The 15,124-nt window shown below is 34.3% G+C and overlaps 1 protein-coding gene across 3 annotated transcripts in view; it reads left to right on the top strand.

Moving 5' to 3' along the window:
* The window catches only part of LOC121414317 (testis-expressed protein 11-like), a 200,653-nt gene that overhangs the window by 77,958 nt on the left and 107,571 nt on the right, over positions 1-15,124 (top strand). For all 3 annotated transcript variants that reach the window (XR_005969834.1, XM_041607455.1, XM_041607454.1), the window contains 2 exons: positions 12,290-12,433; positions 13,672-13,774. Coding sequence is in view for 2 of the 3 variants with exons in the window: in XM_041607455.1 (XP_041463389.1) it covers positions 12,290-12,433; positions 13,672-13,774 (247 nt within the window). In the remaining variant the exon portion in view is untranslated. The remainder of the gene's footprint in view (positions 1-12,289; positions 12,434-13,671; positions 13,775-15,124) is intronic.

Here is a 15,124-nt window from a genome sequence, read left to right as displayed (position 1 = left end):
TAATCAATATGGCTTTAGAAAAAATTATTCAACAAACTCCAAATTTACGATAAAATAACAAACGCCATAGCCAACAAAGAGCATGTCATTGGTATATTTTGTGACCTCAGTAAGGCGTTTGATACACTTAATCATAATATTTTACTTTCAAATCTTAATTATTATGGTATTCGAGGTCAATCACTCATTTGGTTTAAAAATTATTTCATAAACCGAAAACAATATGTCACATTTAATGGCAACGATTCTAGTTTACTTCCAGTTCAATGTGGTGTCCCTCAAGGTTCCATTCTAGGCCCGCTTTTATTTTTATTATATGTCAATGATATTATTAATACATCTTCCATTTTATCATTTTTATTATTTGCTGACGACACAAATATATTTTTTTCTCATAAAAATATAACTTCCTTAAACAACATCTTAAATCTTGAATTAATTAAAGTTTCACAGTGGTTTAAAGCTAATGAACTATCCTTGAACTCAAAACAGACCCACTTCATCCATTTTAAACATTCTCGTATTACAGATTCTCCAATTCACTTACAGATTGACGGCACACCATTAGAGCGGAAGACTCAATCTAGATTCTTAGGCGTCATCATAGATCAAGCTTTGTCTTGGAATGAACATCTGCACCATGTCATTATATGTATCTCGAGAAATATTGGAATAATTTCCAAGTTGAAATTTATTTTACCACACAAAACTTTATTTCTATTGTATAATTCGTTAATACTCCCGTACATAACATATTGTAACGTTGTTTGGGCTGATTGTGGTTCCACAAAACTTCTATTTCTAAATTACAAAAAAGAGCAATTCGCATTTGTACAGGATCACATTATTTGGCTCACACCGATCCTTTATTTTTTAAACTGAAGACATTAAAAATTGCCGACTTATATACTATTCAAACAACTATAATTACGTTTAAATATATTAACAATCTGCTCCCTTCGTCTTTTGATAACATGTTCAAATTTAATAGTTCTGTCCATACTTACCCAATGCGCATTTCCGGAAATTTTTATCTCTCTAACCCCAGACTGTTAATTGCCTTTAAATCAATTCGACACCATGGTCCTGACATTTGGAATGGTCTTCCGAACAATATTAAAACGTGTTTTCTTAAAAGCCACTCTTAAGAAAACTATCATTCAATCTTATCAACCCCACGCTCCAAATTAAAACATTCACTCAAATATCCACATTCGCTTTGTAATCTGAATTTACTCAACTGCTATACACAGCACCAGTACCTGCAATTGCAATGCACCCACTTGGCCATTAAATATCAATTTTAGTCACGAATCTTTTATGAGGCCGCCATCATTTCAAGCCTAACCGCTCACGGTGGCGGTCTCCTGTGTTCATTTATTGCATTATATATATATATGTTTACATTTATAAAAGATTAATTTATACTCACTTCCTTATTTGTATTTATTATGTACTATGACCACATTGCTTATATTGTGAATTATTTTGTATATTGTAATTATAAATAATTTTGTATTGTGTTTTTGAACACGGAAATAAATGCAAACAAACAAACAAGCTTTTATGTAATTGTTATGTACTAAAAACCCTGCCATTATTTTCTACATGTATATAAACCTATTTCGATAACAGTTTGATAAAAATATTCAGCTACATGGAAAAAATCGCAAATATGGAATATAATTTCAACTTTACCCGGATTTCTTGTTGGAGTCAGAAGTGGAGAGAAAATTTTGTTAAGAGCACATCCGTGTGCCCACAAGGCCTGATCACATAATTGGTTCTTCGGATCCATATTGTTCTGACAGATACGCTAACATCTTTTCTGCAAGATCATCACGTTTTAAGTTATGATTTTATTCACCTTTTATGTCTTTATTATTTGTTTCATGAAAGAGATATCACTCTAGACTGATATTTTCTTGGTTTTACTGATTGCGTTTTCAGTAACCACCAAGCAATGACTTAGTACTTTGAGCTGATCTCCCTGTCATCCCTCTTCTTGTATTATTATACTCTTCTGAAAAAGGGAGAAAAGAAAGCAGTTTGGCACACCATTCACCTTATGCTTATTTTGAAAGGGAAACGTCCATGTAGTTCTTGATCTTGGTACTACCTGAACAAAAGATTGTCATGGCGGCCTCTCAAACAAATTCCTTACGAAAATAGCAGGATACAGATGGTTAATGCCCTGAACAAAGAAAGATTAGTGTCTATCGTCAGGATGACTTGTTGAATGCTTTTCAAACTAAATAAAATAAGCTCTTATGAATACTCTATTTATTCTTTTGAATTTGAAACTATACCATATCTTAAGAAATATCTCTATTATTACAGGTTCATATTTATAGAATAGATAGACATGAACTATATTACAAGGATAAATTATTCAATTAATCCATGTGGTCAAAAATTAAGAGACTCGCTTGGTAGATTACACGCGATTGACATTCAAATAGCACGTTGACACAATGAAACCATCGGAATCCCCCCATTATAGTTTTAGATTCAACCTTTTCTTACAATAATTAGGTAGCACATGTATGACATTTTCACTTCTTTGACGAAGATATAAATTCCTTGTATAATCATGGAAATCACAACCGAATTCAACATCGCTGTTGTCTCTCCGCGATTGCACGTGCCCTATTGACCATTCTTAACGTGGCGGTTGAAGCCTTATTGGTTTATTATTTTACCTTTTTGGCAAGTGGTTGCTTGGGCATTTCAGTTAGCATAGCGGTGACAAAGAATTTTTTCCTGGCGTAGAGTTAATACTGAAGTCAAACTTCGCACATGTTTTCTCTCGATTTTGATTTCTAAGAGCCCAATTCTCGCATTCAAAGGCTAATATTTCCACTTACATTTACTCTTACGGGTCGAGTTATATATCATATTAAAGGTAATAAAACGGAACAATTATCACCAATAATAGTGGATTTAAAAAATTCTGACTTGTCTCTAATTTCGGTGTGATGCATCCCAGTATAATTTATGCAAAATTTATTCATAAGTCACAGAAATGTTCTTCTCTGTCATTTGTTCATCAATTTCAATTCTGTTTCCTCAATTTATGTTACCAATATAATTCACTACAATTCTAACTGGGCTAAAATTAAAATTGTGTTAAATTTTGTTGCGAGATGAACTGAAAAGTCCAAGGCCTACAATGATCTGAAAGTAACGAGTTCATCAGTTTCAAAATAAGATTTTGGACTCAGGTCATTGATCACCTTACATCATCAGATATCAAACCTGTTCTTCCGGAACATCACTGTGCAAGTGAACTTGCAAACAAATTGGCTGATTTCTTCTTGCAAAAGATAAGAAATCTGAAGAGTCATCTGGACACTGAGAGAAATGAAAGACTGTCTGCCGATATTTCCAAACACATTGGTCCGAAATTCAATGAGTTTGATTTGGTTCAAGAGGACCTTGATGCTCTGCCTACATCTCTCATTAGAAGATGAAATCGTTCCTTCAGTCATAAAGATTGAACCTTCAGTCTGGTATTGTACCATTGGATATGAAGAAGTCCATCACGGTCCCACAACTGAAAAAGTCTTCTCTGCCTGCTGAGCACCTCTCATGCTACAAGCCAATTTCAAACATCAGCTATATGTGCAAGATAGCTGAAAGGGCAGTCGTTACGCAGATTCAAGATCATCTACTTGCGTATGGACCACATCACAGCGTTGAAACAGCCCTCATCCACATATAGAATGATATCCTCATGGCACTTGATCAAAAGAAGGAAGCCATACTAGTCATATTGGACTATTCGTCTGCTTTTGCTACTATAGACCATGCAACCCTTATTGATCAACTACCTCAACACTTTGGATTTTCAGAAAGTATCCTTGGCTGGTTGCATCTTATCTGAATGGCCGCAGTCATACCGTAAAAATTGGAAATGCTGTATCAAAACAAGTTGATAATGAATGTGGAGTCCCACAGGGATCGTTGATTGGCCCCCTCCTCTTCACTCGCTATATCGCTCCAATCCAGGACATTTATCCGTGCCCATAACATGGAATCCATGTTTTACTCAGATGATACCCTAATTTACAACATCTTTAATTCTGATGAGAGAGATACCGCCATTGCCAGATTCAATATCTGTCTCTCGTGTATCCAAGCATGGTCTGCAAATAACAAGCTGACTATGAATGATGAGAAAACAGGTAATATATTTCACCAAAAAGTTCTATTTGGTGTGTGGTGTAGATATCAGCATTCACATAGGAGGAGAAGAGATACCCAGTAGAGCAGTTGTCCGAAACCTTGGAGCCATGATTGATGATCATTTTACCATGAAGGTCCATGTGAATAGAATTTGCATTTCAACAATGGAAGCCCTTCGGAAGATAGGGGGCATTTGTGACTATTTTGATCAGCACACGGCAGAAATGCTTGTGCATGCATTTGTGACTTCGAGGTTTGACTCATCCATTGCACTGCTTGGAAATTTACCTTAAACATGGATAAAGAAACTTCAGCGAGTTCAGAATATTGTCGCAAGGATAGTCGTAAAGGCCCGCAAGCATGAGCACATTACACCTTTTCTTCTCTCTCTCCATGGGCTTCCTATTCATCTACGTATCCTTCATTTAGTCTTCAAAACATCTCGCACCACATCAATTACTATGTATCTCACAGAAATATCCAGTCGGCCAACCTACCCGTAAACCTATAAGCTCCTAGAGCTACGGTGAACGTGCCTTCACCAATCTCGCATCACATTTCTGGAACTCTTCTGGATTTCCTTCCCAACTACATGTAGCAATCTCAATAGCCAATTTCAAGAAATGCATCAAAACCTATCTATTCTCACTTCTGTAGTTTTCATTGTTGCATTTGGCATAGTTTGATAGTGTAGTGTAGTTTAATTCAATAGTATTATACCTTGTATTGATAAGTGATGCACCACGCCGTACCCCGGGGTACCGTAGTTCCCCGGGGTACGGCGTTGTACAGCGCCATCTCGTGTTGTAATAGGGTACAGTTACATTGTTGTCATGGTGATCACGGTCGTACGATCGGTGCGACAATCATGACAATGATGGGGACAATGATCACAACGCCTATTTCCTTTCTTTGATACAATCTTACGCCAATAATAGTAAACAAATAGAATAAAGTTATGATTTGCATGCATTAATTGTTACATAAGATCATTAAGAAGAAAAAAAAAATCTGTACAAAACATTAAAATATACTTGTACACATTTTTGTTAACCCAGGGTACAGCGCAAAAAATAAAGTAAATAATTCAACAAAATGGCGGATTATTATTTGGTACCCCTGGGTACCAAATACTGCATCATGTCATGAAATGTATATACAGTGCGTCCCAGAAAAAACAAAACCAAGATTTAGCGATGACTAATCATAACTTGATCACAAATACAAGAGACAAATGACCTACCAATGTTTCGTTTTTATGGGACCCACTGTATAATGTAAAGTGCTAAGAGATCTTGATATTAAGTGCTCTACAGTGCGTATCAAAAAAAGTTTACACTTTGAAAAAGCCCTGGGAATTAAATAGTAGACAACATTTGGGTTATTTTTAGACATATATTCTTGGGTTTGGGTCTCATCTATCCAATGAGAGTAAAAGTTTTTACAGAATGTTACACTTGAGTGAAGATCGTCCATATTTTTAAAGGCAAAAAGAAGCTGCTGTAAACTGCTTATCTAAAAAAAAAGAGAGCCAATGGAGTAAATAAGAGAGTCAAAAGGGGCCTAAGCTTTCGATCCTAGCAGAATCTTCTTCGGAGGAAGATTCTGCTAGGATCGAAAGCTTAGGCCCCTTTTGACTCATTTTTTTAAAGCTCGCAGAAATCTGTTTGCGCAGAAATGCCCGTTTTCATGCTGTGTCAAGGGGAAAGTGCAAAATCAAACTGACTCTGCAAAACAATTCTCATACATGTCCCTTGAACTTTTAGTCAATTGAAATAAAACAGATACATTCAAGCATTATGTAACAATTTTGCCACCCAAATTGAAATTTCAACATTTGGTAAACACAACTTTTACCCTTTTTGTGCCAGCTGGATCTGAGGACATAACTGAATCTGAACAAAAGTTTATATCTGACATCTCCAGCATCTTTTCACTGTTTTTATTATATAAAGTGGGTTTACATTTCATTTTTCATTTAATACTTGTTTCTCCACACCTTTCCCAAGCTTGACAATGATTAACAAAATGAAAATTAAGCCTAAGCCATTTCATGTAAATCATACATGTAGCTCAGTGTAAAACAAATATTGTCACAATGTCCTCGGATATGGGGGAATAGGGTGGGGTGCAATGCACTCTTCGAAGTGTTTTGGGCAAGGAAACAAGTTGAAAAAGGCTTATAAGTGGTTTGAGTCTTATCTCTCATTCCACTCTCAGATTGTTTGTATTAACGGTTGTAAATCTGATGTTTTGCCTCTCTCTTGTGGAGTACCACAGGGTTCTGTGGGTGGGCCAACTCTCTTTTCGATTTATTCATCTGGATTGCGACAAGTTCTGTTGAAACATAACATAAAATACCATATTTATGCAGACGACATCCAACTCATGATTTCTTTTAATTCGGATCAACTAGCTGCAGAAAGTTCCATCCATCGTCTTGAATGTTGCATGGTTGATGTTCACAATTGGCTGACTTCTCACTCTCTTAAGTTGAATCTAGCCAAATGTGAATTTCTTCTTTTTGGCTCCAAAGTACAGCTTAGTAAAATCCACATCGACTCCATCTCATTTTCTGGCCTCACTGTAAATTTGTCAAGTTCTTGTCGCAATCTCGGTATAGTTTTTGATTCTCACATGACAATGTCGAATCACATTTCTTTTATTTGTAGATCAGTTCGCTACCAATTGCGAAATATTGGTTTTATTAGGAAATACTTGTCTCGACCGGCCACAGAAAAATTGGTTTACGCTTTAATTTTGTCCCGTCTCGATTTTGGAAACTCCCTTTTGTTTAATCTACCCCAGAATCAGTTAGTCAAAGTTCAGAAACTTCAAAATGCTGCCGCTCGCATTGTTTCTCTATCCACCAGGCGCACTCACATTACTCCTATTTTAAGATCCTTACATTGGCTCCCTGTAAAACAGCGTATTATGTTCAAGATTTTGTTGTTGACTTTCCATTGTGTTCATGGCTCATCTCCCCAGAACCTAATTTCACTGATCAAAAGTTATACCCCTTCAAGATCCTTACCTGCCTCCCTTTCCAATTCTCTTGTTACCCCCAAAGTTTCCAAAACCTGGGGTGAAAGATCATTTATTTACTCATCCTCGAAGCTATTGAATAGCCTCCCTCATAACATCAAACAGTGCTTAACTTCTGAAACTTTCTAAAATTACCTCAAAACATTTCTGTTCAATTCTTCTTAATTTCTTTTATAATTTCCTAAAAAGCGCCTTAACCACTTGACTGCTACTGGGCTTATTACACAGTGATAGCCTCTATGCTACAGCACTTTTTGGGTATTACAGCATTTTCACATTTTGTATGTTTTTTTTTAGTTCTATCATAACAATTTAGTCTCGAAAGTTTTACATGTGCTCTGCGCATTCTTGGATGCTTGGGACGTGGTGTTTGATTGTGTTCATCCTCATCATCACTATCTGTCAAATTATCTCCATCACCATCGTCTCTGGCAGGAGGAGGAAAACAACTACGTCTCCGTTTTCTATGACGATGAGCGGGTGAAGGTGTATGTCTGCTTGGACTCTATGAGTGGGACCACAGTATCACTGTTGTTACCGTCATTTTCACTTTCACCGTCAAAATCACTCCCAAAATCCATCAAATCATCTCCCTCATCTTCTGAAATATCCATTGAATTATCACTGACATCACTTTCACTCTTGTCGTCAAAAGTATCATCCAAATTATTCCCTGAAACAGTGCTGTCTGAACGCCGAAGTGAATGTCTGGGGGCCGCCATCTTGACTTTTTCTTGAAGAAAGTAACCCGCAAAAAACTTTCTTTCTTCAGTTGCAAATCGGTCAAATTACGGGGGGGAAAAATGAAAGAGCGCCAGCTATAGTTCAAACCCTGTATATCATTATCATAGTGCTACAGGCATAAGGAGGCAACGCAATTGGCAGTGCTATTGTTCTGAAAGAGCAATGGTCTAAGCACGTATATATACGTGGCACGCACAGAGCGGCGAGATTGAAAGCACGTATATATACGTGGCACGCAGTCAAGTGGTTAAGCACTCTACAGAGTGGATTTGGCGCGATATAAGTCTAATTATTATTATTAAAAAGGTAAAAGATATCTTCAAATCAATTTTACTAGCTTAAATTCCATGTGTTCTTCATGATTAAGGTCTTTTATTCGCATAATTATTTCAAAGTTCTGCGCAAATCATTTTTCACTATCTTTTCAAAAGTAAGTGGTGCTCACTCAAGCGGAAATATTTTTTTACAGTTATATCGTCATTTGCTTAATTGGGTCTGCACCAATGTTTAAATGTGGAAAAATCTTCAGGATATTACAAATGTATATTTTTACAGGATATTTAGCTCATCCGGCCCAAAGGGCAAGATGAGCTTTATGCTGTGGCGTCCGTCGTCCGTCCACAATTTCAAAATGCTACTACTTTGCCATTTCAAGTCCGATTTCAATTCTGTTTGCTTTATATGATAGCACTAGCTGGGGCATTCAAAACTTCTACACAGAATTTTGAAATTCATTAAATTTGCTAATTTATGCACATTTTTCAAAATTCACAAAAATTGCTACTTCTTTATTTGTTGACCGATTTTGATTTTTTTGCTTCCATCTGGTAGAGCTTCATGAGGTACACCAAACTTCTACACAGAATTTTGAAATTGTGACCAGAACAATTTTTATGCTAATTTATGCGAAATTTATGCATATTTTTAAAAATTCACATAAAATGCTTCTTCTTTATTTGTTGACCCATTTTGATTTTTTTTTCTTCCATCTGGTAGAGCTTCATGAGGTTCACCAATCTTGTACACAGAATTTTGAAATTTTGATTAGAATAATTTTTATGCTAATATATGTGCATTTTTCAAAATTCACAAAAAAATGCTACTACTTCTTTATTTGTTTACCGATTTTGATTCTTTTTGCTTCCATCTGGTAGAACTTCATGAGGTTCACCAAGCTTCCACACAGAATTTTGAAATTTTGACTAGAATAATTTTTATGCTAATTTATTTGAAATTAAGTTATTCATATTTTTAAAATTTCACATAAAATGCTTTTTCTTCTTTAATTGTTGACCGATTTTTTCTTCTTCCATCTTGTAGAACTTTATGAGGTTTACCAAACTTCTACACAGATTTTTGAAATTGTCAGTAGAAAATTACTTATGCTAATTTATGCGAAATTTATTCAGAAATCACAGATAATGCCTCTTCTTCTTTATTTGTTGACAGATTTTGATATTTTTTTCCATCCAGTAGAACTTCATGAGGCCCACTAAACTACACAGAATTTTGAAAATTTTCAGTAGAAATTTATTTGTGCTAATTTATGCAAAATGTATTCATAAATCACAGAAAATTCATCTTCTTTATTTGTTGACAGATTTTGATTGTTTTTCTTCCATCTGGTAGAGCTGCATGAGGTTCACCAATCTTGTACACAAAATTTTGAAATTGTCTGGAAAATTATTCTAATTTATGGAAACATTCATAAATCAAAAAAAATGTTTTTTCTTCTTTATTTGTTGATCAATTTCAGTTTTGTTTGCTTTATACGATAGCTCGAGGTGGTGATACAAAATTTAAACATAGAATTTTGAAACTCATTGAATCTGCTATTTATTCATATATTTTCAAAACTCACAAAAATTGCTTACTTATTTGTTGATTGATTTTGGTTATTTTTGTTCCATCTGAGAGCTACATTAGGTTCACCAAGGTTCTACACAGAGTTAAGAAACTTTGACTAGATAATAATACTTAATTCATATGAAATTTATTCATAGATCACAAAAAATGCTTCTATGTCATTTCTTCATAAATTTCAATTCTATATCTTCAATTTATGTCACCAATATAATTCACTACAGTGTCAACTGGGCTGAAATTAAAATTGTGTTAAATTGTGTTGCAAGATGCCGGATGAGCTCCACATCATTGATGTGCTAGTTTCTAAGTGTAAACTTTTTTATACGCACTGTATAAATGCAATATTGTTATTGTTATGTGCTAGTTTCACAATTTCCTCTATATTCTCACATGTACATCATTAAGTATTTTCCCATTTCTATATGTTCACATTGTCATTAAAAGTATTTTCACACCTTATGAAGATATATTCATATCTTATGAAGATATATTCATATCTTTCTAAGATCATTAAGGATTTTCATGTTTTCTTTATGTTCACATCTTTCTTTATATGATTATGTACACAACATTATTAAGTATTCTAACGTAATATTTTCTTCCATCTGTTCATATCATCATTAAGTATTTTCACATCTTACAAAGATAAATTCATATTCTCCTACAATATAAACATCAACTATTTTCGTATTTTAATCTATATGTTCACATTGCCATTAAGTATTTTGGCATCTTACCCTAAGATATACAGTATTTGTTCACAACATCATTAAGTATTTTTATATTCTCCTCTATGTGTTCACATCATCATTAAAGGGATGGTCCAGGCTGGAAGTATTTATATCTCAATAAAAAGAGTAAAATTCACAAAGCAAAATGCTGAAAATTTGATAAAAATCGGATAACAAATAGCGAAGTTATTGAATTTCAAAGATTGCATTATACCGGTGAAACAGTTCTGGGCATGTATTTATGAATATTAATTAGGTTGGCAGATGATGTCATATCTCCACTTGTTCTTTTGTATTTTGAAATTAGGTTTATTTAAAAATTTTCTACCAAGAACTAAAACAATTGGATGGACAACTGATTGAGTGCATTTGTTATTTACTGTCGCAACTTATTTCATCGTAATGGAGACACATCATTTGCACATGTTTTGAAAAATGAAACATTTATGATTTCATGTAATAACATATAAAGATTAGGGAAAGGGGAAATGTGACATCATCAGCCCACCTAATGAATATTCATGACAATGTGCATATAAGTTATAACTGTTTTTACAAAATATTGAAAAACTTTAGAATTACATAACGTTGTTATTTGTTATATGATTTTGATGAAACTTTTGGCATTTGGCTCAGTAAATTTATTTAGATATAAATATTTCCAGCCCAGACCACCCCTTTAAGTATTTTGACATTTTTGGAAGATATATTCATAATTTCCTATATGTTTACAACATCATTAGTTATTTTAATATTTCTCTCTATATGCTCATACCTTGTAATTAAATATTTTTGTATCTTACTAAATTATATTCATATCTTCCTAAGATTTTCATATTTTCCTTTATTCTTTCACTTCTTCAGCAAGTATTTTCACATCTTACTATTAAAGATATGGGTAAGAATACATACACTGTATGTTTGGGGCATTCATAGACTTTAAACATGCCTGGGTACATGGTTACTGGAAAAATATCATTATCTGTGAGCTTTGACCTTGGCTCTTGTATCTTAACATGTATTGTATTAAGTATGGAGCACAAATGTTTCCTTTTTGTCTCGCCCACCAGAGGTGAAGACGAGAGTTAGGGATCCAAATGTCATCCATCCATCGTCTTTCGTCCGTCCGTCACGAACCTAATGACACATAACTCCACAACTGTAAGTTGCTTTTCAGCCAAACTTGGATGGTAGATGGACTTGGAGGACCTGCATGTTATGCTTCAGTCGAAGGTCACATGGTAAGGTCAAAGGTCATTTTCAGGTCAACGTTAAAGTTTACATGCAAGACTCTCTTATGACACCTAACTCCGCAACCGTAGGTCACTTTTCAACCAAACTTGGATAGTAGATGGACTTACATGTAGGTGACCTGCATGTCACGCTGCAGTCGGAGGTCACATGGTAAGGTCAAAGGTCATTTTAAGGTCAACATTAAAGTTTACCATGCAAGGCTTTTATGAGTGTTATTCCACCCCAGTCATTTCACAATGAAGTTTGGATACAATTCTGTTGCTTGCCCTTGCAAATCACGATATTTCTGGTTATTTTCATAAGTGGGTGAGACACAAAATCGCTTTTGCCTTGTTTAAGGAAAAATACATCAAGAACCTCTCAGAAAATATTTTTACAAATGTTTTGTAGTTTTGTGTGAGGAGTAATACATGTATGTAATCAGTCTGACAGTCCTTTCTCATTTCATTGTTTCCACATAGAATAGCGATTTCTCAGAAGCTATCTTATGGTACAACTTCTCCTTGAGTCTATTAACAGAGAATGCAGAGATGGAAAAACCAAACATCGCTAAACTGCAGCGCAACAGAGCATCTTCTTACATCAACCTGCGACAATATCAAAAGGTATCTCAGAAGTTCCGATGCGAATGAAGCATCAACATCAAGTTATTTGAGTGTATGAGGTTTCCTGTTTCATTCACCTAACAGTGTCTTGGATGTTGAAATGGAAGTTTACCCAAGATATTCTTGATATAATGGAACCATATTTATAAGAACTGGATGAAAATACTTCTAAACATAACATAATGGGTTCTGTTATTAATGCTCTCCGATATATTGTTTAATATATATCAAATTATTTGAGTTTATATTTTGGATTTTTAATGGTTTTCAATGAATTTTTCTTTTCAACAAAGCATGTATGAATAATATCTCAAAATACATTTAGTGATCATGTTATATCCAATTGCTCATCTTTTTTATCAGAGAAAGCACTTTATTTTAAATTAAGGCAGTTTTTGTCTCGACTGCTACTATAGGCGCCGCTTTTCCAACGGCATCATCAAAGTCAAATCTTAACCTAAGGTTAAGTTTTTGACATGACATCATAACTTAGAAAGTATATGGACGTAGTTAATGTATCTCAAACGTAGTATCAAGTATTATTGAACATCCTGCCTTGATGGCAGGTCACATGACCAAGATCAAAGGTCATTTAGGAACTTAGACCAAAGCAGTATATCAAAATCTTAACCTATGTTTTAGAAAGGCCATCATAACTTACAAAGTATGTAGACCTAGTTCATGAAAATTACACATACATTAAGTGTAATGAAGCATTTAATTACTAAACATCCTGTTTGAGTTTGAATTCACATGATCAAGGTTGAAGGTCATCTAAGGTCAATGAACTTTGGCCATGTTGTAGGTAATTGTTAAAATGCCATCATAACTTTGGAAGTTTATAGAGATACCTGAAGTTAATGAAATTTGGACATAGGGGTAATGCAGTATCATTTTTGTCTTGCACAAGTCGTAGGTTACTTGATCAAGCTCAAATGTCATTTAGGGTCAATGAACGTAGTAGTTAATGATTATATGAATGGTGTTGTCTGTTAATGATTATTTTATAGTAGTTTTCAAAGTCAGCACAGCTGCTATATTCAAGCGTTTAATGCAGGCAAGACTGCCAGAGGCGCTCCACTTGTTTAGAATTGAGTTGGTATGATCACATGATAGCCACTGGTAGCCATTGTTTGTTAATAACATTTCTATTATAAGGGACTGTAGGTAGAAAATCTTACTAAAGATAAACAGTGGAAAGATGTAAGTATTGATATTTGACTTAATCTTTTTGGTAGGCTGAAGAAGCTATGAGAGAAGCTGAAAGAAATGACCCTACCAACCTGTACACCTACTTCCTTTGGTTTAAAGTTGCTATATACAAGGAAGATAACAATGGTGGTAAGCAAGTAATTCTGCTATCATTCTGAATACCATGAATAAGAGGTTTAAAGAAGAATGTTGAAAGTTGGTGGTGAAATGAATTAATTGAAGTTGTTGAATATCGGACCTGTATGCACGAAGACTGGGGGACAGCATAATCCACTTGTGTGCTGGAGCAACTGAAGAGTGAAAGATATAGTCAGGGGCCTTAGGCCCGAAATTTGAAGTTTTGGGGACAGAGTTTACAAAAGCACCAAACTTTCCCTATGTTACTATTAGGTCAATAGCTTTATTTTTTCCCACAGAACATGGTGCTGAAAATTGCATCTTCATGCAAAAATATGCTAATTTATGTAAATTAGCAGTAATTTATGCATGAAAGCCATATGCCAATAGGAATTAATTAATAAAAGTTAATAAAAAGAAACCAAACTTTAGGAAAATGTCTATCAGGTCAATAGCTTTAATTTTTCCCACAAAACATGGTGCTGAAAATTGCATCTTCATGCAAAAATATGCTAATTTATGTAAATTAGCAGTAATTTATGCATGATAGCCATATGCCAATAGGAATTAATTAATAAGTTAATAAAAAGAAACCAAACTTTAGGAAAATGTCTATCAGGTCAATAGCTTTAATTTTTCCACAGAACATGGTGTTAAAAATTGCATCTTCATGCAAAAATATGCTAATTTATGTTAATTAGCAGTAATTTATGCATGAAGCCATAATGCCAATAGGATTTGATTAATAAAAGTAAACAAAGAGATACCAAAATTTAAGAAAGTCTCTTTTAGGTCAATAGCTTTAAATTTCCTTATCAAACATGATATTGAAAATTGTGTCTTCATGCTAAAATATGTTAATTTATGTAAATTGGAAGTCGATTTATGCATGAATAGTAAAAATTAGTAAAAAGGAATAAAAGGAAACCAAACTTAAAGAAATCTCTATCAGATCGAAAGCTTTATTTTTTCTTATCAAACGTGCTATTGAAAATCCCGTTTTCATACAAAATATGCTAATTTATGTAAATTAGCAATTATTTTATATGTATAAATTAGTCCCATTCCAATGGGTATAAACAGTGGAAAAGGGGCCAAACTTTTGAAGTACCTTTATTAGCTCAAAAGTTTCAATTTTACCAGCGAAACATGCTATTGTAAATCCTATTTTCATGCAAAAGTGTGTTATATTATGTAAATTAAAAATAATATATGTATGAAGCTGTATACTAATCATTAAACAAATATTACATAAAGCATATAGCCGAATGCCAACCCAAACAGTAGCAAAAATCGAGCCAGAGCAGGCAAGAATCGAGTCAGAGCAGCCAGAATCGAGTCGAATCAGTAGCCCGAATCCTC

This window comes from Lytechinus variegatus, chromosome 4 (genome assembly GCF_018143015.1).
Source record: "Lytechinus variegatus isolate NC3 chromosome 4, Lvar_3.0, whole genome shotgun sequence".
In the NCBI taxonomy this organism is placed as follows: Eukaryota; Metazoa; Echinodermata; class Echinoidea; order Temnopleuroida; family Toxopneustidae; genus Lytechinus; species Lytechinus variegatus.
This window is presented reverse-complemented; position numbering and strand designations above follow the sequence as displayed.